At 40.1% G+C, this 25,707-nt stretch overlaps 1 protein-coding gene across 2 annotated transcripts in view; it reads right to left on the bottom strand.

Annotated features, from left to right (window-relative positions):
• Positions 1-25,431, bottom strand: part of LOC133664324 (RNA-binding motif, single-stranded-interacting protein 1-like) — a 51,806-nt gene extending 26,375 nt beyond the window's left edge. For both annotated transcript variants that reach the window (XM_062068837.1, XM_062068838.1), the window contains exons 1-3: positions 25,273-25,431; positions 12,510-12,568; positions 6,465-6,556 (exon numbers count right to left, since the gene is read on the bottom strand). In XM_062068837.1, the coding sequence (XP_061924821.1) occupies positions 6,465-6,556; positions 12,510-12,568; positions 25,273-25,406 (285 nt within the window). In that variant the 5' untranslated portion in view covers positions 25,407-25,431. The remainder of the gene's footprint in view (positions 1-6,464; positions 6,557-12,509; positions 12,569-25,272) is intronic.
• Between the last annotated feature and the right edge of the window lie 276 nt (positions 25,432-25,707).

Raw genomic sequence — 25,707 nt, 5'->3', positions numbered from 1 at the left:
ATGACCACGCCACAAGAGACTAAACCCTCAACATGACCACGCCACAAGGGACTAAACCCTCAACATGACCACGCCACAAGGGACTAAACCCTCAACATGACCACGCCACAAGGGACTAAACCCTCAACATGACCACGCCACGAGGGACTAAACCCTCAACATGACCACGCCACGAGGGACTAAACCCTCAACATGACCACGCCACGAGGGACTAAACCCTCAACATGACCACGCCACGACGGACTAAACCCTCAACATGACCACGCCACAAGGGACTAAACCCTCAACATGACCACGCCACGAGGGACTAAACCCTCAACATGACCACGCCACGAGGGACTAAACCCTCAACATGACCACGCCACGAGGGACTAAACCCTCAACATGACCACGCCACGAGGGACTAAACCCTCAACATGACCACGCCACGAGGGACTAAACCCTCAACATGACCACGCCACGAGGGACTAAACCCTCAACATGACCACGCCACAAGGGACTAAACCCTCAACATGACCACGCCACAAGGGACTAAACCCTCAACATGAACACGCCACGAGGGACTAAACCCTCAACATGACCACGCCACGAGGGACTAAACCCTCAACATGACCACGCCACGAGGGACTAAACCCTCAACATGACCACGCCACGAGGGACTAAACCCTCAACATGACCACCCCACGAGGGACTAAACCCTCAACATGACCACCCCACGAGGGACTAAACCCTCAACATGACCACGCCACAAGGGACTAAACCCTCAACATGACCACGCCACAAGGGACTAAACCCTCAACATGACCACGCCACAAGGGACTAAACCCTCAACATGACCACGCCACATGGGACTAAACCCTCAACATGACCACGCCACAAGGGACTAAATAGTTGTGTGACACGTCCTCACACAGCTAACTTCTTTATGGAGTCCACAAACACTCAAACTAGCGTTGTCCCCATACCAATATTTTAGTACCGCTACCAAAATGTATTCCAATACTTTTCGGCACTTTTTTTAAATAAAGGGGACCACAAAAAAATGTCATTATTGTCTTCATTTGAACAAAAAAAAATATCTTAGTGTACATGAAACATATGTTTATTATTGTAATTTAGTCCTTAAATAAAAATAGTGAACATACTAGACACAGTGTTTCCCACACATTCATTTATTTGCGGCGGCCCGCCACGAAAGAATTACGTCCGCCAGAAATATATATATTTTTTATTTTTATTTTTATTTTATTTTTTTTATAATTATTATTATTTTTTTGTATTTTTTTTTTTTGAGCTCTTTGTTCAGTGGATCAGATGTTTGATGAAGCTCTGTGTCTATCTACCACCACTACTGTTGTATGTTTATTTGTTACTGACTGTGGCAGGACACCTCTGCCTCTGTTTCACTTTATGTTGCTGGTAAATAATATGGTTGTGGTAGTAGGCTAAAGTTAAATTATGTAGTATGCACTAATTAAAGGGGCAGAGCTTTAAGAGACATTTTAGCTTTTATATTTTATAAGATATATATTTTTTTTAAGAACCACAATTAATCAATATATTTCAGTGAATAACTTATTGTTCAAATCTGTATATAAATATGTACATAAAGTGTTGTAATTATATTGTAAAATGGATGGATGGATGGACGTTTAAAACAAAACTGTTATTATTAATTAGTAAGTATACATTTCTTGAGCCTTTTTAGAGAAAATCATATCATTGTAGTAAATTATGCAAATTACTCGATGATGTCATGGTGACCACGCCCATAGCCACGCCCCCACTGCCACAGGAACTTGTCTTTTAGTAGTAAGTAAACAAACAAAGACTCCTAATTAGTCTATGCAGTAACATATTGTGTCATTTATACACCTATTATTTTGTACACATTATGAGGGACAAACTGTAAAAATGGTTTATTAATCCACTTGTTCATTTACTGTTAATATCTGCTTATTTTCTGTTTCAACATGTTCTATCTACACTTCTGTTCAAATGTAATAATCACTTATTCTTCTCTTCTTTGATACTTTACATTAGTTTTGGACGATACCACACATTTAGGCATCGATCCGATACCAAGTAGTTACAGGATCATACATTGGTCTCATTCAAAGTCCTCATAATATAATATATCAGTATATATCATATACTATACATATATTATGTAATTATTACATATATGTTATATTTTATATTGCTACTACGGTACAGTTTTAGTCTATTTTATACCTGCATTGTCCTTTCCATCCTTACACTTTCCATCCTTTGTAACTGAGCTACTGTGTGGAACAATTTCCCTTGTGGATCATTAAAGTTTGTCTAAGTCTATGTGTCCAGGGACGTATTTCATGACTTTATAAACATAATATACATTTTTAAAAAAGGAAAAAAGTGTCATGATCCGTGGCCCGGATCATGTTTTGTTATTAGGGACCGCAATGTCCCTTTGGGACAGAGGACCCTATTGTATTTTGTGCATTTTATTATTATTCTTTATTATACCGCCGCCTCTTTGAGCTGTAATTTGACCCCCTTAACATGCTTCAAAACTCACCAAATTTGAAACACACATCAGGACTGGCGAAAATTGCCATCTAATAAAAAAACCCAAACCCCAAAATTTAAAATTGCGCTCTAGCGCCCCCTAGGAAAAAACACAGACAAAACTGCCTGTAACTTCTAGTAGAAATGTCGTAGAGCAGGGGTGTCAAACTCAAATACAGAGTGGGCCAAAATTTAAAACTGAACAAAGCCGCGGGCCAAGGTTGATCAAATTAACCTTTTAATAGGGACCCAAACAAGTTTTGCATTGAATATTGAGCAAGCAAGGCTTTTATAACTTTATAGTGACATGCAAAATCCAGTTCCAAATAATAATAATAATTCAAAAATATCAATGGCATATCAAATAAAATGTAAATACAAATTGAATGCCTCTTTTCTATTTACAGCCTTCTGAGGTAAATATCAGCATAAACTTTTTCCACAGGCTAATAATACATTTGAAAATAAAAGAATGAATGAATCAAACATTCAAGCCTTGAAGTAGCAAGAGAAAGTGCATGAATACAACTTTAATTATTGCTCAGTTTGCTAGACGGATTTGCTTTAACACTGAATATGGAACAAGCAACGCTTATACAACTTAATAGTGCAAAATCAACTTTCAAAAAACAAACGAAAAAACATCAATGGTATATTAAATGCAATTCAAATAAAAAATGGAATGCCTCTTTTCTACTTGCAGCCTTCTGAGGTAAATATCAACATTAACTTGGTGGGCGGGGGCAGGGTTGGGGGAGGGGGGGGGGCGAGGTTTGGTGGTAGCGGGGGTGTATATTGTAGCGTCCCGGAAGAGTTAGCGCTGCAAGGGGTTCTGTGTATTTGTTCTGTTGTGTTTATGTTGTGATACGGTGCGGATGTTCTCCCGAAATGTGTTTGTCATTCTTGTTTGGTGTGGGTTCACGGTGTGGCGCGTATTTGTAACAGTGTTAAAGTTGTTTATACGTCCACCCTCAGTGTGACCTGTATGGCTGTTGACCAAGTATGCATTGCATTCACTTGTGTGTGTGTCAAAGCCGCATATAGTATGCGACTGTGCCGGCACGCTGTTTGTATGGAGGAACAGCGGACGTGACAACAGTTTGTAGAGGACGTTGAAGGCATTGCCTTTAAGGCACGCCCCCGATATGGTTGTCCGGGTGGAAATCGGGAGAAATTCGGGAGAATGGTTGCCCCGGGAGATTTTCTGGAGGGGCACTGAAATTCGGGAGTCTCCCGGGAAAATCGGGAGGGTTGGCAAGTATGAGTATTAGCGGCGAATGCTGTGTTACAGCGGCACCTCCTCTGTATAATACCGGCGGGCCAGCTCTAATGTTAATTTGATATCGCCTCAAGGGCCAAATTTGGCCCGCGGGCCCAGAGTTTGACACCCATGTCGTAGAGACATGAAACAAAAACCTCTATGTAGGTCTCACTTAGACCTAGATTTCATACACTGACATCTTTCAGCAAAAATCAACAGGAAGTTGGCAATTCCCCTTTCAAAACAAAAGTTTAGTAAAAACAGGCACTTTTGACTCTTTGAGCTGTAATTTGACCCCCTTAACATGCTTCAAAACTCACCAAACTGGACACACACATCAGGACTGGCGAAAATTGCCATCTAATAAAAAAAAATAAAAAAATAAAAATAAAAAATTTAAATTGCGCTCTAGCGCCCCCTAGGAAAAAACACAGACAAAACTGCCTGTAACTTCCAGTAGAAATGTCGTAGAGACATGAAACAAAAACCTCTATGTAGGTCTCACTTAGACCTAGATTTCATACACTGACATCTTTCAGCAAAAATCAACAGGAAGTTGGCAATTCCCCTTTCAAAACAAAAGTTTAGTAAAAACAGGCACTTTTGACTCTTTGAGCTGTAATTTGACCCCCTTAACATGCTTCAAAACTCACCAAACTGGACACACACATCAGGACTGGCGAAAATTGCCATCTAATAAAAAAAGCAAACCCCAAAACTTAAAATTGCGCTCTAGCGCCCCCTAGGAATAAACCACAGACAAAACTGCTCCTAGGAAGAAAACAGAGACATGAAACAAAAACCTCTATGTAGGTCTCACTTAGACCTACAGTATATTTCATAAACTGACAACCCCCAGCAAAAATCAACAGGAAGTTTGCAATTCCCCCTTCAAAATAAAAGTTGGGTTAAAAACAGTCACCTTTTTTTAAACATTATCCCCTCTGAGCGCGTTTGTCGTGTTGGCTTCAAACTAGCACAGGAGAGAGATTGAACCCTTCTGATTAAAAGGTGACGAAAGAGTTTTGATAACTGCTCCGGTTTGGATTTTACGAGCCCTCAAAGAACCGCTGCTGCGCTGCTGCCGTCTCAAGATGGCCGCTTAAAAGCAGGAAGCACCAGCGTGACCACACAATGCAGAGAAGGTAGGTACTGTGCGGGTAAAGATATGTTGACTGGGTGAAAGAAGGAGGCACCACTTTGACTCCAGGATACAGAGAAGGTAGGTAATGTGCAGGTAAAGATATGTTGACTGGGTGATGGCAGGAAGCACCAGCGTGACCCGAGGATGCAGAGCAAGTAGGTAATGTGCGGGTGAAGATTGTTGAATGGGTAAAGGCAGGAAGCACCAGCGTGACCCCACTATGCAGAGAAGGTAGGTAATGTGCAGGTGAAGCTATGTTGTATGGGTGAAAGAAGTCCGCGCAGGTGTGGTCGAGGCAATGCAGACAAGGTAGGTAATGTGCAGGTGAAGGTATGTTGCATGGGTAAAGGCAGAAAGCACAAGCGTGACCCCACTATGCAGAGAAGCTAGGTAATGTGCGGGTGAATATAGGTTGAATGGGTAAAGGCAGGAAGTACCAGCGTGACCTTACTATGCAGAGAAGGTTCAATTACATGATTACGTAGATATGTTGTATGGGTGAAAGAAAGAAGCACCAGTGTGTCCCCAGGATGCAGGGAAGGTAGGTAATGAGCAGGTAAAGATATGTTAAATGGGTAAAGGCAGGAAACACCAGCAAAAGTCGGTCCCGTCCATCGCTGCTTGCAGCTTTAATTTTCTGTTAGTTTTGGACTCCCTTAGTTCCTGTTTTTGTGCACCATTGTGTTTGTTTTTAGTTACCATGGTTACCTATTATTTCCACTTGCCTCTGATTGGTGTTCGGGACGCTCACCTGTTTCCCGAGCACTAATCAGAGGCATTATTTAAGCCTGCCTTTGCCGGTCAGTCGGCCTGGCTTCTTTGTGTGCTCATGCTACTATTACGTGAGTATTCCTTGTCTTCAAGCCTATGCTAAGTGTTAGCCTTAGCTTCGAGTGCGATCGGCACGTTTTTCCTCCGGCTTGTTTTCAGTTTTTGGTACTTGTTCGATTTCTGAGAATAAATCATGTTCCTACCTGCACGTCCTGTCCGGAGTGGTCCGTCTGCATCCCGGGGGAACGAGCTTTGCAGCAAGCTGCGACCCCCCCCCCACACGTGACAAAAATATTTTGTGATGCTAAAAAATATCGATGTAACCACAGTCGTATCGACTAGATACACTCTTGTACTTGGTATCATTACAGTGGATGTCAGGTGTAGATCCACCCATGGCATTTGTTTACATTCAGGCGTGCTAGCTTTTGTATCCTCCTACGGTGTGTAGTGAAGCATGTTTAGATCAATGTATATATATATATATATATATATATATATATATATATATATATATATATATATATATATATATATATATATATATATATATATATATATATATATATATATATATATATATATAAATATGTATAAAAGCTTGGGTCTCCTCCACAATGATGCGTATACTAAAAACCTGTTCAGAGGGGAAACATTTGTATTCATTTTGACTTCCTGGTGTACAAAGTCCTTGGAGAGACGCGTACATGAAGTACAACCACGATACTCAACTCTCACCTTTGCCATCTGAGCCTGAACCCCGCTGCTCTTGAGGGCAGTCACGGCTTTCTGGGCTGCAGCCGGACTATCAAAGTCCACAAAGCCATACCCTGAGGAGACAAGGAGGACGGTAGAACAACGCTAGTCCATCAGTATGTGCCGACAAAGTACGTGTAGATACTGTACATTTGCATGTGCGTGGCAGAATGTTGGCAACAAAAAAAAACAAAAAGGCTGAGGATGCAGATACCAGAGTGATGTTACTTGCTGAGGTCAGCTCTTTGTTGTGTGGTGTACCAACGGGGTGAAGCCATAGTCCCTGGGCTCCTACGGAGGCTATTTTTAGCACATTTAACTAAATAAAGGTGACCGTGTCAGTGCTGTATAAGCTGAAAAGCCATTTAGCATCTGTGTGCTCTAATATCTTGAAATATAATATAGTATATAAATCAATATAGTACTTATTTATGTATTAATATACCAATATAGTACTTATTTATGTATTAATATACCAATATAGTACTTATTTATGTATTAATATACCAATATAGTACTTATTTATGAATTAATATATCAATATAGTACTTATTTATGTATTAATATACCAATATAGTACTTATTTATGAATTAATATACCAATATAGTACTTAATTATGTATTAATATACCAATATAGTACTTATGTATGTATTAATATACCAATATAGTACTTATTTATGTATTAATATACCAATATAGTACTTATTTATGTATTAATATACCTATATAGTACTTATTTATGTATTAATATACCAATACAGTACTTATTTATGTATTAATATACCAATATAGTACGTATTTATGAATTGATATACCAATATAGTACTTATGTATGTATTAATATACCAATATAGTACTTATTTATGTATTAATATATCAATATAGTACTTATTTATGTATTAATATACATATATAGTACTTATTTATGTATTAATATACCAATATAGTATGTATTTATTAATTAATATACCAATATGGTACTTATTTATGTATTAATATACCAATATAGTACTTATTTATGTATTAATATACCTATATAGTACTTATTTATGTATTAATATGCCAATATAGTACTTATTTATGTATTAATATACCAATATAGTACTTAATTATGTATTATTATACCAATATAGTACTTATGTATGTATTAATATACCAATATAGTACTTATTTATATATTAATATACCAATATAGTACTTATTTATGTATTAATATACCAATATAGTACTTATTTATTAATTAATATACCAATACAGTACTTATTTATGTATTAATATACCAATATAGTACGTATTTATGAATTTATATACCAATATAGTACTTATGTATGTATTAATATACCAATATAGTACTTATTTATGTATTAATATATCAATATAGTACTTACTTATGTATTAATATACATATATAGTACTTATTTATGTATTAATATATCAATATAGTACTTATTTATTAATTAATATACCAATATAGTACTTATTTATGTATTAATATACCAATATAGTACTTATTTATGTATTAATATACCTATATAGTACTTATTTATGTATTAATATACCAATATAGTACTTATTTATGTATTAATATACCAATATAGTACTTAATTATGTATTAATATATCAATATAGTACTTATTTATGTATTAATATACCAATATAGTACTTATTTATGTATTAATACACCAATATAGTACTTATGTATGGATTAATATACCAATATAGTACTTATTTATGTATTAATACACCAATATAGTACTTATGTATGGATTAATATACCAATATAGTACTTATTTATGTATTAATATACCAATATAGTACTTATTTATGTATTAATATAGTACTTATTTATGTATTAATATACCAATATAGAATATAATAAAATAGAATAGAATAGAATGGACTTTATTGTCATTATATTTGCATATAAGGAGATTAAGGACTCCAATTTAAGGTGCGGCAGTGGAAACAAATATGGGATAAAACTAAATTACACAAGAAGTAATAAAGATGAATAATAAGAATTGAAATAAACAGACTACTATCCAATAAAAATAATAAGCAATCCTATACAGTATACAAAACAACATTGTGAGCTCATTATTAAGAAAAAACGACCGACAGGAAGGCGAGAAACACTTTTCTTGTCTCAACAGACCCTTGTCAAAACTCTAAAGACCGACTGTCTTCACAATAAAAGCGCCCGCTTCATCCTGCCTGCGTTAACAAAATAAGAGTCTCAGAAAGCTAGAAACCTACAGAGTTTTCCGCCAAATAATTCTTGTAAAGTGAATAAAAAGGAGTATGGACAAATAAGATGGCAAAAAGCAAGCACTTTCATTGTGGTGTTGGACAGAAAGGAGGACTGTTTTTCCTCCTCCATTAGAAAATGTGCACGTTATCATCACTACTGTCGGATTCCAATCAATGCAAGTCATCACAATCACACCAACTTATATTTTTGTCCTCATGAAAGAAAGGAATGTTAAACATGCTTGATTTTCTGTCAAGTTTTCAAAAAATATGCATTTTCTGCCATTTTCAGGTTTTGTCGGGACTCCTGATGAGGTTTTGAGACATCTCCTACAACTACAGCACCAGTATTGTGCTGCTGTTTTTTTTATTTTTGTGTAAATTGGTGTATTATTATTAAACACCTTTACCTTGTTAACAAAAACCTCTCTTTCATAAATAAATCAATATAAATTATATATATGAACTAGATGAGGCGATTCCTGAAGGAATTGCGTGTGAATGCTCCCATGCCGAACTAAAATCTTGGAATTTTTTTTGAATTGTTAAAGTCGAGCACACAATTCCCAAACAGGCTGAATGTTTTAAAGTTGGAACGGTTTGAATCGGATGAAAAATGTGGGAGTTGTGGTCCTTTGAAGAATGTCCCATTGATTTAAATGGGAATTTCCCAAAAATGTGGGCATTTCGGGAAAAGAGGGAATTTTTTTGAAAATGGATTAAAAAAAAACGAATGGTCTGAATGAGTTGAAATGGTTGGTGTTGGAATTTTTCAAATCGGTCGAGAAATGTTGAAGCAGTAACATGTTGAATTGAGAAATGGTATCACGGAATTCCTGGAATTTTGGGAAAACCGGGAATTTGAAAATTTCGAAAAACGACTTTATTTTTTGTCCTGATTACGAGGAATGTTTTGACGGTAGAACGGTTGAAAAATGTGGGAGGAGTAGTCGCCAGAAAAAAGGGTGGAAATAGGGCTTAGGAAAACCAGGAATTCTGGAAAATCCTGGAATTTTTTTGGAATTGTTAAAGTCGAGCACACAATTCCCAAACAGGCTGAATGTTTTAAAGTTGGAACGGTTTGAATCTGATGAAAAACGTGGGAGTTGTGGTCCTTTGAAGAATGCCCCATTGATTTAAATGGGAATTTCCCAAAAATGTGGGAATTTCGGGAAAAGCTGGAATTTTTTTGAAAATGGATTAAAAAAAAAACTTGAATGGTCTGAATGAGTGTTGGAATTTTTCAAATCGGTCGAGAAATGTTGAAGCAGTAACATGTTGAATTGAGAAATGGTATCACGGAATTCCTGGAATTTCGGGAAAACCGGGAATTTGAAAATTTCGAAAAACGACTTTATTTTTTGTCCTGATTACGAGGAATGTTTTGACGGTAGAACGGTTGAAAAATGTGGGAGGAGTAGTCGCCAGAAAAAAGGGTGGAAATAGGGCTTAGGAAATCCAGGAATTCTGGAAAATCCTGGAATTTTTTGGAACTTGGAAAAAAGGGTTGTTTGAATTTCCAGAATGGTGGAAGGTGGAATGGTTTGAATCGGTTGAAAAACGTGGAAATATTGGAAGTTTGAAAAATAGCCAATTCATTGTGGAATGGAAAAAATGTCCCGGAAAACCTGGAATTTTGGGAAATCTGGGAATTTTTGGAATTTGTCAAGGAAAAGCTCGCGATTCCCGAATAGGCTGAACAGTTTGAAGTTGGAACACTTTGAATCGGATGAAAAATGTGAAAGGTAGAACACGGCAAAATCTGGAGAAGAAGAAGAAGTACAAGTAGAAGTAGAAGTAGAAGAAGAAGAAGAAGAAGAAGAAATCAAAGAAGAAGAAGTCGAAGAAGTAGAAGTAGAAGAAAAAGAAGAAGAAGAAGTCGAAGAAGAAGTAGAAGAAGAAGTAGAAGAAGAGGAAGAAGAAGAAGAAGTCGAAGAAGAAGAAGAAGTCAAAGAAGAAATAGAAGTAGAAGAAGAAGTCGAAGAAGAAGAAGTCAAAGAAGTAGAAGTAGAAGAAGAAGAAGTCGAAGAAGTAGAAGTAGAAGAAGAAGTCAAAGAAGAAATAGAAGTAGAAGAAGAAGTCGAAGAAGAAGAAGTTGAAGAAGTAGAAGTAGAAGAAGAAGTAGAAGTAGAAGAAGAAGATGTTGAAGAAGTTGAAGAAGTTGAAGAAGAAGAAGAAGTTGAAGAAGAAGAAGAAGAAGTCGAAGAAGAAGAAGAAGTAGAAGAAGAAGAAGAAGTCGAACAAGAAGAAGTAGAAGAAAAAGAAGAAGAAAAAGTTGAAGAAGAAGAAGTCGAAGAAGAAGTAGAAGAGGAAGAAGTCGAAGAAGAAGAAGAAGTCGAATAAGTAGAAGTAGAAGAAAAAGAAGAAGAAGAAGAAGTCGAAGAAGAAGTCGAAGAAGAAGAAGAAGAAGAAGAAGAAGTCGAAGAAGAAATAGAAGTAGAAGAAGAAGAAGTCGAAGAAGTAGAAGTAGAAGAAGAAGAAGAAGAAGAAGTCGAAGAAGAAATAGAAGTAGAAGAAGAAGAAGTCGAAGAAGTAGAAGTAGAAGAAGTCGAAGAAGTAGGAGTAGAAGAAGAAGTAGAAGTAGAAGTAGCAGAAGAAGAAGAAGAAGAAGAAGAAGTCGAAGAAGAAATAGAAGTAGAAGAAGAAGAAGTCGAAGAAGTAGAAGAAGTCGAAGAAGTAGGAGTAGAAGAAGAAGTAGAAGTAGAAGAAGAAGAAGTTGAAGAAGAAGCAGAAGAAGAAGTTGAAGAAGAAGAAGAAGTTGAAGAAGAAGAAGACGAAGAAGAAGTCGAAGAAGAAGAAGAAGTTGAAGAAGAAGAAGTTGAAAAAGAAGAAGAAGAAATCGAACAAGAATAAGTCAAAGAAGTCGAAGAAGAAGAAGAAGAAGAAGAAGTCGAAGAAGAAGAAGAAGTTGAAGAAGAAGAAGTTGAAGAAGTAGAAGAAGTCGAAGAAGTAGGAGTAGAAGAAGAAGAAGAAGAAGAAGAAGAAGAAGAAGAAGAAGAAGAAGAAGAAGAAGAAGAAGAAGAAGTTGAACTAGGTTTGAATGTTGGAATGGTTTGAATGTTTAAGAGATTGAATTTCCAGGAAAACCGGAATTTGGTGTGGAACTTGGGATAGTGTTAGTTTGAATGTCCAGGATGAGAGGAATGTGTTGATGTTGGAATGGTTTGAATAGGTTGAAAAATGTGGGAATTGTGCAACTTGGAAAAATGTCCCATTCATTTCAATTGGAACTTCCTGAAAATTTGGGAATTTTGGAAAATGATTAGGAGCATGAATGTCCTGAACAATCTGAATTGGTTGGTGTTGGAATTGTTTAAATCGGGCAAGAAATGTTGAAGTAGTAAATGGTATTAGGGAATTTCGGGAAAATCAGGAATTTTTTTGAAAATGGTAAACGTGAATGGTCTGAATGAGTCGAAATGGTTGGTGTTGGAATTTTTCAAATCGGTCGAGAAATTGATAATGGTATTACGGAATTCCTGGAATTTCGGGAAATCCGGGAATTTTTCTACTTCAAAAAACAACTTTGGTTTTTTTCCTAGCTAAGAGAAATGTTTTGACGGTGGAACAGTTGAAGTAGGTTGAAAAATGTGGAAGGAGTAGTCGCCAGAAAAAAGGGTGGAAACAGGGCTTTGGAAAACCAGGAATTCTGGAAAATCCTGGAATTATTTTGAACTTGGAAAAAGGGTAGTTTGAATTTCCAGAATGGTAGGAATGTGTTGAAGGTGGAATGTTTTTGACAGCATACTCACGACAGACAACTTCTCACACACACCTTTGCATTTGTTAGTCGCCTTGTCCAGGATCGCCTTTGTCGATACAATCTTGCCATACCTAAGAGAGAAGCAAAAAGGCAAGGTGAGGGTCGGTAAGGGAAGGTTAGGCAGCCATGACATTAGCACACTGGTATGTCACATAGGAGTTACAAGCCCTAATAATAAGAATACATTTTATTTGTAAAAGCACTTTACATTGAACAAACAACCTCAAAGTGCTACAGTGCATTTAAAAAACAACAACGCTAGAACCACAAATAGCTGCCCCCAACAAGTAAAATAAAAACTAGAACAGCCTTATAGCTAGAACTAGCATACGTATATTTAAAAAAAAAAGGCTTTTTTAAAAAGAAGGGTTTTTAAGCCTTTTTTAAAAGCATTCACAGTCTGTGGTGCCCTCAGGTGGTCAGGGAGAGCGTTCCACGGACTGGGAGCGGCGGAGCAGAAAGCCTTAATAATAATAATAATAATAGATTTTATTTGTAAAAGCACTTTACATTGAACAAACAACCTCAAAGTGCTACAGTGCATTTAAAAAACAACAACGCTAGAACCACAAATTACTGCCCCCAACACGTAAAATAAAAACTAGAACAGCCTTAAAGCTAGAACTAGCATACGTATATCTAAAAAAAATGCTTTTTTAAAAAGAAGGGTTTTTAAGCCTTTTTTAAAAGCATTCACAGTCTGTGGTGCCCTCATGTGGTCAGGGAGAGTGTTCCAAGGACTGGGAGCGGCGGAGCAGAAAGCCCTAATAATAATAATAATAATAATAATAATAATAGATTTTATTTGGAAAAGCACTTTACATTGAACAAACAACCTCAAAGTGCTACAGTGCATTTACAAAACAACAACGCTAGAACCACAAATAGCTGCCCCCAACAAGTAAAATAAGAACTAGAACAGCCTTATAGCTAGAACTAGCATACATATATCTAAAAAAAAAAGAATTTTTAAAAAAGAAGGGTTTTTAAGCCTTTTTTAAAAGCATTCACAGTCTGTGGTGCCCTCAGGTGGTCAGGGAGAGCGTTCCACGGACTGGGAGCGGCGGAACAGAAAGCCCTAATAATAATAATAATAATAATAGATTTTATTTGTAAAAGCACTTTACATTGAACAAACAACCTCAAAGTGCTACAGTGCATTTAAAAAAAACAACAACGCTAGAACCACAAATAGCTGCCCACAACAAGTAAAATAAAAACTAGAACAGCCTTATAGCTAGAACTAGCATACGTATATCTAAAAAAAAAGGCTTTTTTAAAAAGAAGGGTTTTTAAGCCTTTTTTAAAAGCATTCACAGTCTGTGGTGCCCTCAGGTGGTCAGGGAGAGCGTTCCACGGACTGGGAGCGGCGGAGCAGAAAGCCTTAATAATAATAAAAATAATAATAGATTTTATTTGTAAAAGCACTTTACATTGAACAAACACCTCAAAGTGCTACAGTGCATTTAAAAAACAACAACGCTAGAACCACAAATAGCTGCCCCCAACACGTAAAATAAAAACTAGAACAGCCTTGTAGCTAGAACTAGCATACATATATATATATATATGTATATAAAAAAAGGCTTTTTTTAAAAAGAAGGGTTTTTAAGCCTTTTTTAAAAGCATTCACAGTCTGTGGTGCCCTCAGGTGGTCAGGGAGAGTGTTCCAAGGACTGGGAGCGGCGGAGCAGAAAGCCCGATCTCTCATAGTTCAGGGCTTTGTCCGCGGAGGTGTCGTGTGGAGGATTTGTGGGTGAGCAGTTCTTTGAGGTAGAGGGGGGCATTTCCATCCCTACCATCCGTAGACCCTAGCAATGTTCCCCATTGGACTCGTTGGCCATATGTTCTCGTCAAACTGTAACCTAAGCACGCGTCTTGTTCATGGTGGTGGGGAAACTAGAGGCCAGACCAGCTGGAAAGAGGCAGGCTATACCCTGGACCAAGGGCCGGTCAGTGGTGAGGCCATCGTTGGCCCCGAGCCAAGGTGCCAGCTCCAGTCTGTGATCCGACACGCTGCTCCGCTTACATTCCTGGTCGCGGTCCGTAGAAGATTGGACTGTTGCCACAATAGATCTGTGCATACCAGCACCTCCAACCGAGACCAGTGGTTCTTAACCTCTTTGGAGTCACAGACATCTGAATCTAGTCCCAGGAACACAGTCCTACATCCAATATGTAGTTGACATTGTCACATCCATGGCACAACCCAATGTTGGCGTTAACGCACTTTTGGGCTTTCCGCCGGTGTTTTGTTATGTTTATATTTGCCAGTCTCGTGCCAAAATGTGATTGCCTGCCAAAAAACGTTGTGTGGTAAATGGTAAATAAAAAGAGAATACAATGATTTGCAAATCCTTTTCAACTTATATTCAACTGAATAGACTGCAAAGACAAGATATTTCATGTCCACACTGGTAAACTTTGTTATTTTCTGCAAATATGAGCTCATTTGGGATTTGATGCCTGCGACATGTTTCAAAAAAGCTGGCACAAGTGGCAAAAAAGACTGAGAAAGTTGAGGAATGCTCATCAAAGACTTATTTGGAACATCCCACAGGTGAGCAGGGTAATTGGGAACAGGTGGGTGCCATGATTGGGTATAAAAGCAGACTTCCGTGAAATGCTCAGTCATTCACAAACAAGGACGGGGCGAGGGGTCACCACTTTGTCAACAAATGCGTGAGCGAGTTGTTTAAGAACATTATTTCTCAACCAGCTATTGCAAGGAATTTAGGGACTCACCATCTACGCTCTGTAATATCATCAAAACATTCAGACAATCCGGATAAATCACTGCACAAAAGCAGCAATGCCGAAAACCAACATTGAATGCCCGTGACCTTGGATCCATTAGGTCATATTGCATCAAAAAGCGACATCAGTGTGTAAAGGATATCACCACATGGGCTCAGGAACACTTTAGAAAACCACTGTCAGCAACTACAGTTGGTCGCTACATCTGTAAGTGCAAGTTAGAACTCTACTACTACTCTACTGGGGCGGTGTGGCTCGGTTGGTAGAGCGGCCGTGCCAGCAACTTGAGGGTTCCAGGTTCGATCCCCGCTTCCAACATCCTAGTCACTGCCGTTGTGTCCTTGGGCAAGACACTTTACCCACCTGCACGCAGTGCCACCCACGCTGGTTTAAATGTAACTTAGATAGTGGGTTTCACTATGTAAAAGCACTTTGAGTCACTAGAGAAAAGCGCTATATAAATGTAATTCACTTCACTACTATGCAAAGCGAAAGCTATTTATCAACAACACCCAGAAACGCTTTCGCCGGGCCCGAGCTCATCTAAGATGGACTGATGCAAAGTTGTCATTGTCATATCCATGGCACACCCGATGCTTTGTTTGCCCCCCTACCTTTCCATGAACACCATAAACCAGGGCTGCCCAAACCTTGAGCCTCCAAGGGCCAAAGTAGAAAAAACAAGCCGTGGTCCTAGCGACTCTAAACGCGGGTGAGGAGTTCATCCCCATAGGGCCAAATGGTAGTGGAGGTTGTCACACTCAATAGTTGGCAAACCAGTGACCCTTGCGGACATGCCATCAACGATCGTGTGAGCTGGAACCAGGTCAGTATGAACATGTTCTACATTTGGCGGGTCACATTTGATTAAAATGAGCCATGGACCTCAGCTCTGCCCAACCAGGAGTCAGCAGTCCTGTTTTGAGCAAACGACAGAGGCCCACCTTGTTTGAAAAGATTGATACGTACAACTTTGTGACTCTGATTAATATCAATATGAATACCCTTTGTACCACATATGTAGCCTGCTCACAGCCAGATTAGAGTTTCATGTCAAAATTATGTCATATTTGCTTATAAATATTTTACATATAAACATGCCAGCACATCAAAAATTACAGAAGAGACTTTGACTACATGTGCTTTGTGGACTTGGAGAAGGCATTCGACCGTGTCCCTCGGGAAGTCCTGTGGGGAGTGCTCAGAGAGTATGGGGTATCGGACTGTCTGATTGTGGCGGTCCTCTCCCTGTATGATCAGTGTCAGAGCTTGGTCCGCATTGCCGGCAGTAAGTCGGACACGTTTCCAGTGAGGGTTGGACTCCGCCAAGGCTGCCCTTTGTCACCCATTCTGTTCATAACTTTTATGGACAGAGTTTCTAGGCGCAGTCAGGGCATTGAGGGGATCCGGTTTGGTGGCTGCAGGATTAAGTCTCTGCTTTTTGCAGATGATGTGGTCCTGATGGCTTCATCTGGCCAGGATCTTCAGCTCTCACTGGATCGGTTTGCACCCGAGTGTGAAGCGACTGGGATGAGAATCAGCACCTCCAAGCCTGAGTCCATGGTTCTCGCCAGGAAAAGGGTGGACTGCCATCTCCGGGATGGGGAGAAGTTCTTGCTCCAAGTGGAGGAGTTCAAGTACCTCGGGGTCTTGTTCACGAGTGAGGGAATAGTGGATCGTGAGATCGACAGGCGGATCGGTGCGGCGTCTTCAGTAATGCGGACGCTGTATCGATCCGTTGTGGTGAAGAAGGAGCTGAGCCGGAAGGCAAAGCTCTCAATTTACCGGTCGATCTACGTTCCCATCCTCACCTATGGTCTTGAGCTTTGGGTTATGACCGAAAGGACAAGATCACGGGTACAGGCGGCCGAAATGAGTTTCCTCCGCCGGGTGGTGGGTCTCTCCCTTAGAGATAGGGTGAAAAGCTCTGCCATCCGGGGGGAGTTCAAAGTAAAGCCACTGCTCCTCCACATGGAGAGGAGCCAGGTGAGGTGGTTTGGGCATCTGGTCAGGATGCCACCCTAGGGAGGTGTTCGGGGCACGTCCGACCGGTAGGAGGCCACGGGGAAGACCCAGGACACGTTGGGAAGACTATGTCTCCCGGCTGGCCTGGGAACGCCATCGGGATCCTCCGGGAAGAGCTGGACGAAGTGGCTGGGGAGAGGGAAGTCTGGGCTTCCCTGCCGACCTCGGATAAGCGGAAGATGGATGGATGGACTTTGACTCTTGTTTGATCACTCAATTTATTATTACAACTTAGGAGAGCTACTTGCGGTAGCAGTCGTGTGGGATAGAGTCTAACCAGGAACACATTGTGTCAGCAATAGGTGGCCAAATGATCAGGGGTGTCATTCTGGTTTTCATTGAGGGCCACATTGCAGTTCTGGCTGCTCTCAGAGGGCCACATGTTTCAGTGAATATAGAAGAATTATAATAGGTAATCGCCTCATTATTACACAATTCCCTACGGATCTCCATTTTTTACATTCAAATGATGGATAACGTATTTGCTTTTGAAATCATAAGAGAGGGGGACAAGCATGCAAAAATGTTAGAAAAATATATTAATACTACAAAGGTGTCGCAACTTTTTCCAACACGGGACGCATAATAAAAAGTCAAAGTATGTGGGAACCATTTTGATATATTCGGATTTTGTAAAAAAATGCCAAACACACATACATTTAAGGACAACGCTTAGTGTCGGCTTTGTGGTATAGGTGACAATGTGTACTATTCATTTAATACACATGTAAGTACAAACAGTTAAAATAAATAAGAGCTGTCAGGTTCAAACACTGATGACATTTATTAAACAAGACAAGAAGCAAGGAATTAAACAGAGACAGAATTAAATTTGGCTCAATTGAGGAGAAACGTCTGGGCTGTACTCTTGCACAGTCTCCCACCACGCTCTGACGAAAGATTGTACGCCTCCTCTTTTATTTGGACTTTCCCTGATTACATGGCAACAGCTGTTTCTAGAGGAATGGGGGTCGTAAACAGGTGCTGCCTTTGGTCACAAAACAGTTCTAAGAAAAGGTCGTAAAACAGTTCAAAGAAAAGGTGCCTGGAGCTTGGGCAGGTCAAGACAATATCTTTCTGTGGATTACAATACATCAAAGAAACCGACGCCTTCATGTCGCTTCCCGTCGTACACAGTGGAGTTTTACAAGCCTTCTGCTTGGTAGGATCAAAGACAGCTTTTGTCCTTTCGCCGGGAACTCATGGCAACACAAAGTTTGGTGATAACTCGGATACAAATATTCTGACAAGAGCAAAAAGACTCGAACGAGTGTGACGATCCTTCTGGTAAGGGGTGTATCCCTTTAAGGAGGATGCCTGTGAGTGACTTAGTTTAACGTGGGGAGACTGGTGCACAGACAGTCACCACACGATCCTTGACAGAAACCGGGTCAGGGTCCAGTGGCATGGAGTCCAAGACGACTGGGGACCTTTTCTGCTGCAGCCTTCTTCCGCCATCGCGGCCGTTGTGGTAGTTCTTAAATCTACCGTCTTACGCCTGCTCCGCCGTTGAGGTCTTCACCATATCCCTGGCTAGGGGGCAGTCAGATACTAGGCTTTTGCCAAGGGCCACCTGGGGTAACAGTAGTAAAGGGGTTAACCTCCTGGTGCCCCAAGACCCCATAGAGGAGCCTCCACTGCCGGATGCACTTTAACGTCATGCCCAGGACATCGACTTCAAAGTAATGCACTTCTTAAATTTTGATTCGCCGAAAGTTTTATCGATCATTTCCAGTGTTAGGAGTCCCGCGTGTTATTGTTTTGGTCATGGCGAGCAATAAACCCAAGAAGCGAAGCTTCAATGACTTCGGGCTCCAGCACTCTGGAATGTTCTCCCGGTCACAGTTAGAGATGCTACCTCAGTAGAAGCAATTAAGTCCCATCTTGTATACTCTAGCCTTTAAATAGACCCCCCTTTTTTAGACCAGTTGATCTGCCGTTTCTTTTCTTTTCTCCTCTGCCCCCCTCTCCCTTGTGTAGGGGGGGGTGGGGGGGGGGGGCACAGGTCCGGTGGCCATGGATGAAGTGCTGGCTGTCCAGAGTCGGGACCCGGGGTGGACCGCTCGCCTGTGCATCGGTTGGGGACATCTCTGCACTGCTGACCCATCTAGGCTCGGGATGGTCTCCTGCTGGCCCCACTATGGACTGGACTCTCACTATTATGTTAGATCCACTATGGACTGGACTTTCACACTATTATGTTAGATCCCCTATGGACTGGACTCTCACACTATTATGTTAGATCCACTATGGACTGGACTCTCACACTATTATGTTAGATCCACTATGGACTGGACTCTCACACTATTATGTTAGATCCACTATGGACTGGACTCTCACTATTATGTTAGATCCACTATGGACTGGACTCTTACTATTATGTTAGATCCACTATGGACTGGACTCTCACACTATTATGTTAGATCCACTATGGACTGGACTCTCACACTATTATGTTAGATCCACTATGGACTGGACTCTCACACTATTATGTTAGATCCACTATGGACTGGACTCTCACACTATTATGTTAGATCCACTATGGACTGGACTCTCATACTATTATGTTAGATCCACTATGGACTGGACTCTCACACTATTATGTTAGATCCACTATGGACTGGACTCTCACACTATTATGTTAGATCCACTATGGACTGGACTCTCACTATTATGTTAGATCCACTATGGACTGGACTCTTACTATTATGTTAGATCCACTATGGACTGGACTCTCACACTATTATGTTAGATCCACTATGGACTGGACTTTCACACTATTATGTTAGATCCCCTATGGACTGGACTCTCACACTATTATGTTAGATCCACTATGGACTGGACTCTCACACTATTATGTTAGATCCACTATGGACTGGACTCTCACACTATTATGTTAGATTCCCTATGGACTGGACTCTCACACTATTATGTTAGATCCACTATGGACTGGACTCTCACACTATTATGTTAGATCCACTATGGACTGGACTCTCACACTATTATGTTAGATCCACTATGGACTGGACTCTCACACTATTATGTTAGATCCACTATGGACTGGACTCTCACAATATTATGTTAGATCCACTATGGACTGGACTCTCACACTATTATGTTAGATCCACTATGGACTGGACTCTCACTATTATGTTAGATCCACTATGGACTGGACTCTTACTATTATGTTAGATCCACTATGGACTGGACTCTCACACTATTATGTTAGATCCACTATGGACTGGACTCTCACACTATTATGTTAGATCCACTATGGACTGGACTCTCACACTATTATGTTAGATTCCCTATGGACTGGACTCTCACACTATTATGTTAGATCCACTATGGACTGGACTCTCACACTATTATGTTAGATCCACTATGGACTGGACTCTCACACTATTATGTTAGATCCACTATGGACTGGACTCTCACACTATTATGTTAGATCCACTATGGACTGGACTCTCACACTATTATGTTAGATCCACTATGGACTGGACTCTCACACTATTATGTTAGATCCACTGTGGACTGGACTCTCACTATTATGTTAGATCCACTATGGACTGGACTCTCACACTATTATGCTAGACCCACTATGGACTGGACTCTCACTATTATGGTAGATCCACTATGGACTGGACTCTCACACTATTATGTTAGATCCACTATGGACTGGACTCTCACACTATTATGGTAGATCCACTATGGACTGGACTTTCACAATATTATGTTAGATCCACTATGGACTGGACTCTCACTATTATGTTAGATCCACTATGGACTGGACTTTCACAATATTATGCTAGACCCACTATGGACTGGACTCTCACTATTATGGTAGATCCACTATGGACTGGACTCTCACACTATTATGTTAGATCCACTATGGACTGGACTCTCACACTATTATGTTCGATCCACTATGGACTGGACTCTCACATTATTATGTTAGATCCACTATGGACTGGACTCTCACACTATTATGTTAGATCCACTATGGACTGGACTCTCACACTATTATGTTAGATCCACTATGGACTGGACTCTCACACTATTATGTTAGATCCACTATGGACTGGACTCTCACACTATTATGTTAGATCCACTATGGACTGGACTCTCACACTATTATGTTCGATCCACTATGGACTGGACTCTCACATTATTATGTTAGATCCACTATGGACTGGACTCTCACACTATTATGTTAGATCCACTATGGACTGGACTCTCACAATATTATGTTAGATCCACTATGGACTGGACTCTCACACTATTATGTTAGATCCACTATGGACTGGACTCTCACACTATTATGTTAGATCCACTATGGACTGGACTCTCAATATTATGTTAGATCCAATATGGACTGGACTCTCACACTATTATGTTAGATCCACTATGGACTGGACTCTCACACTATTATGTTAGATCCACTATGGACTGGACTCTCACACTATTATGTTAGATCCACTATGGACTGGACTCTCACAATATTATGTTAGATCCACTATGGACTGGACTCACACTATTATGTTAGATCCACTATGGACTGGACTCACACTATTATGTTAGATCCACTATGGACTGGACTCTCACACTATTATGTTAGATCCACTATGGACTGGACTCTCACTATTACGTTAGATCCACTATGGACTTGACTCACACTATTATGTTAGATCCACTATGGACCGGACTTTCACAATATTATGTTAGACCCACTATGGACTGGACTCTCACACTATTATGTTAGACCCACTATGGACTGGACTCTCACTATTATGTTAGATCCACTATAGACTGGACTCACACAATTATGTTAGATCCACTATGGACTGGACTCTCACTATTATGTTAGATCCACTATGGACTGGACTCTCACTATTATGTTAGATCCACTATGGACTGGATTCTCACTATTATGTTAGATCCACTATGGACTGGACTCTCACACTATTATGTTAGATCCACTATGGACTGGACTCTCACACTATTATGTTAGATCCACTATGGACTGGACTCTCACACTATTATGTTAGATCCACTATGGACTGGACTCTCATACTATTATGTTAGATCCACTATGGACTGGATTCTCACACTATTATGTTAGATCCACTATGGACTGGACTCTCACACTATTATGTTAGATCCACTATGGACTGGACTTTCACAATATTATGCTAGACCCACTATGGACTGGACTCTCACTATTATGTTAGATCCACTATGGACTGGACTCTCACACTATTGTTAGATCCACTATGGACTGGACTCTCACTATTATGTTAGATCCGCTATGGACTGGACTCTCACACTAATATGTTAGATCCACTATGGACTGGACTGACACTATTATGTTAGATCCACTGTGGACTGGACTCTCACTATTATGTTAGATCCACTATGGACTGGACTCTCACACTATTATGCTAGACCCACTATGGACTGGACTCTCACTATTATGGTAGATCCACTATGGACTGGACTCTCACACTATTATGTTAGATCCACTATGGACTGGACTCTCACACTATTATGGTAGATCCACTATGGACTGGACTTTCACAATATTATGTTAGATCCACTATGGACTGGACTCTCACTATTATGTTAGATCCACTATGGACTGGACTTTCACAATATTATGCTAGACCCACTATGGACTGGACTCTCACTATTATGGTAGATCCACTATGGACTGGACTCTCACACTATTATGTTAGATCCACTATGGACTGGACTCTCACACTATTATGTTCGATCCACTATGGACTGGACTCTCACATTATTATGTTAGATCCACTATGGACTGGACTCTCACACTATTATGTTAGATCCACTATGGACTGGACTCTCACACTATTATGTTAGATCCACTATGGACTGGACTCTCACACTATTATGTTAGATCCACTATGGACTGGACTCTCACACTATTATGTTAGATCCACTATGGACTGGACTCTCACACGATTATGTTCGATCCACTATGGACTGGACTCTCACATTATTATGTTAGATCCACTATGGACTGGACTCTCACACTATTATGTTAGATCCACTATGGACTGGACTCTCACACTATTATGTTAGATCCACTATGGACTGGACTCTCACACTATTATGTTAGATCCACTATGGACTGGACTCTCACACTATTATGTTAGATCCACTATGGACTGGACTTTCACACTATTATGTTAGATCCCCTATGGACTGGACTCTCACACTATTATGTTAGATCCACTATGGACTGGACTTTCACAATATTATGCTAGACCCACTATGGACTGGACTCTCACTATTATGTTAGCTCCACTATGGACTGGACTCTCACACTATTATGTTAGATCCACTATGGACTGGACTCTCACTATTATGTTAGATCCGCTATGGACTGGACTCTTACACTAATATGTTAGATCCACTATGGACTGGACTGACACTATTATGTTAGATCCACTGTGGACTGGACTCTCACACTATTATATTAGATCCACTATGGACTGGACTCTCACACTATTAACTAGATTCACTATGGACTGGACTCTCACTATTATGTTAGCTCCACTATGGACTGGACTCTCACACTATTGTTAGATCCACTATGGACAGGACTCTCACACTATTATGTTAGATCCACTATGGACTGGACTCTCACACTATTATGTTGGATCCACTATGGACTGGACTCTCACACTATTATGTTAGATCCACTATGGACTGGACTCTCAAAATATTATGTTAGATCCACTATGGACTGGACTCTCACACTATTATGTTAGATCCACTATGGACTGGACTCTCACACTATTATGCTAGACCCACTATGGACTGGACTCTCACTATTATGGTAGATCCACTATGGACTGGACTCTCACACTATTATGTTAGATCCACTATGGACTGGACTCTCACACTATTATGGTAGATCCACTATGGACTGGACTTTCACAATATTATGTTAGATCCACTATGGACTGGACTCTCACTATTATGTTAGATCCACTATGGACTGGACTTTCACAATATTATGCTAGACCCACTATGGACTGGACTCTCACTATTATGGTAGATCCACTATGGACTGGACTCTCACACTATTATGTTAGATCCACTATGGACTGGACTTTCACACTATTATGTTAGATCCCCTATGGACTGGACTCTCACACTATTATGTTAGATCCACTATGGACTGGACTCTCACACTATTATGTTAGATCCACTATGGACTGGACTCTCACACTATTATGTTTGATCCACTATGGACTGGACTCTCACTATTATGTTAGATCCACTATGGACTGGACTCTTACTATTATGTTAGATCCACTATGGACTGGACTCTCACACTATTATGTTAGATCCACTATGGACTGGACTCTCACACTATTATGTTAGATCCACTATGGACTGGACTCTCACACTATTATGTTAGATCCACTATGGACTGGACTCTCACACTATTATGTTAGATTCCCTATGGACTGGACTCTCACACTATTATGTTAGATCCACTATGGACTGGACTCTCACACTATTATGTTAGATCCACTATGGACTGGACTCTCACACTATTATGTTAGATCCACTATGGACTGGACTCTCACACTATTATGTTAGATTCCCTATGGACTGGACTCTCACACTATTATGTTAGATCCACTATGGACTGGACTCTCACACTATTATGTTAGATCCACTATGGACTGGACTCTCATAATAGTCACTAGTCCTGTGCGGCTTATTTACGGGAAAAACAACATGTATTTAAATGTATTGAAAAAGTAATAATAATAAAAAATAAATAAATAAAAATGCTACTTTCTGCTGTATACTCTTTAAGAGTGGACTTGCCACCATATTTGTCAGGGCCTGCCCCAAAGCGGCTGCGTGGGCTGCACGGCCGCAGGCAGGGCAGACGATCAATAGCACATGGATATCAGATAATGGCGAGAGGAAGCGCGGGACTCACGGCTGGCACAGATGGGCGAGGTCACGGTCGCTGGTGGACGGGGACAGTCCTCGGATGTACAAGTTAGTCCTGCTGAGCTGCTCCCAGCCGGCGGTGCTGCTGCTGCTGCTGCTGCCTGGGCTGGGCGGAGCCATGGGCGGAGACAGCAGGGTGACAGGTGACTGCGGGGGGGGGAAACAAAATAAATGTGCACTTTTAGAGGTTTTAAAGCCAAATAAAAAGGTGTTCATTAATAATGATGTGTCTCCATACACAGTGTGGAGCCGCTCAATTCATTTGGTAATAATCTCCCACTAACAGGAAATAACATACAATTCTTAGTATCATTACCAAGTACCATTATCAATGGAGGACAAGACTAAACATGCATTACACCTAAGCTAACTGCTTACTATACTGGCAGAACTATGTACCACTACAACACCAGGGTTATGT

Source organism: Entelurus aequoreus, linkage group LG14, assembly GCF_033978785.1.
Source record: "Entelurus aequoreus isolate RoL-2023_Sb linkage group LG14, RoL_Eaeq_v1.1, whole genome shotgun sequence".
NCBI lineage: Eukaryota > Metazoa > Chordata > Actinopteri > Syngnathiformes > Syngnathidae > Entelurus > Entelurus aequoreus.
The sequence above is the reverse complement of the archived record's forward strand: the minus strand, read 5'-3'. Positions and strand labels throughout refer to the sequence as shown.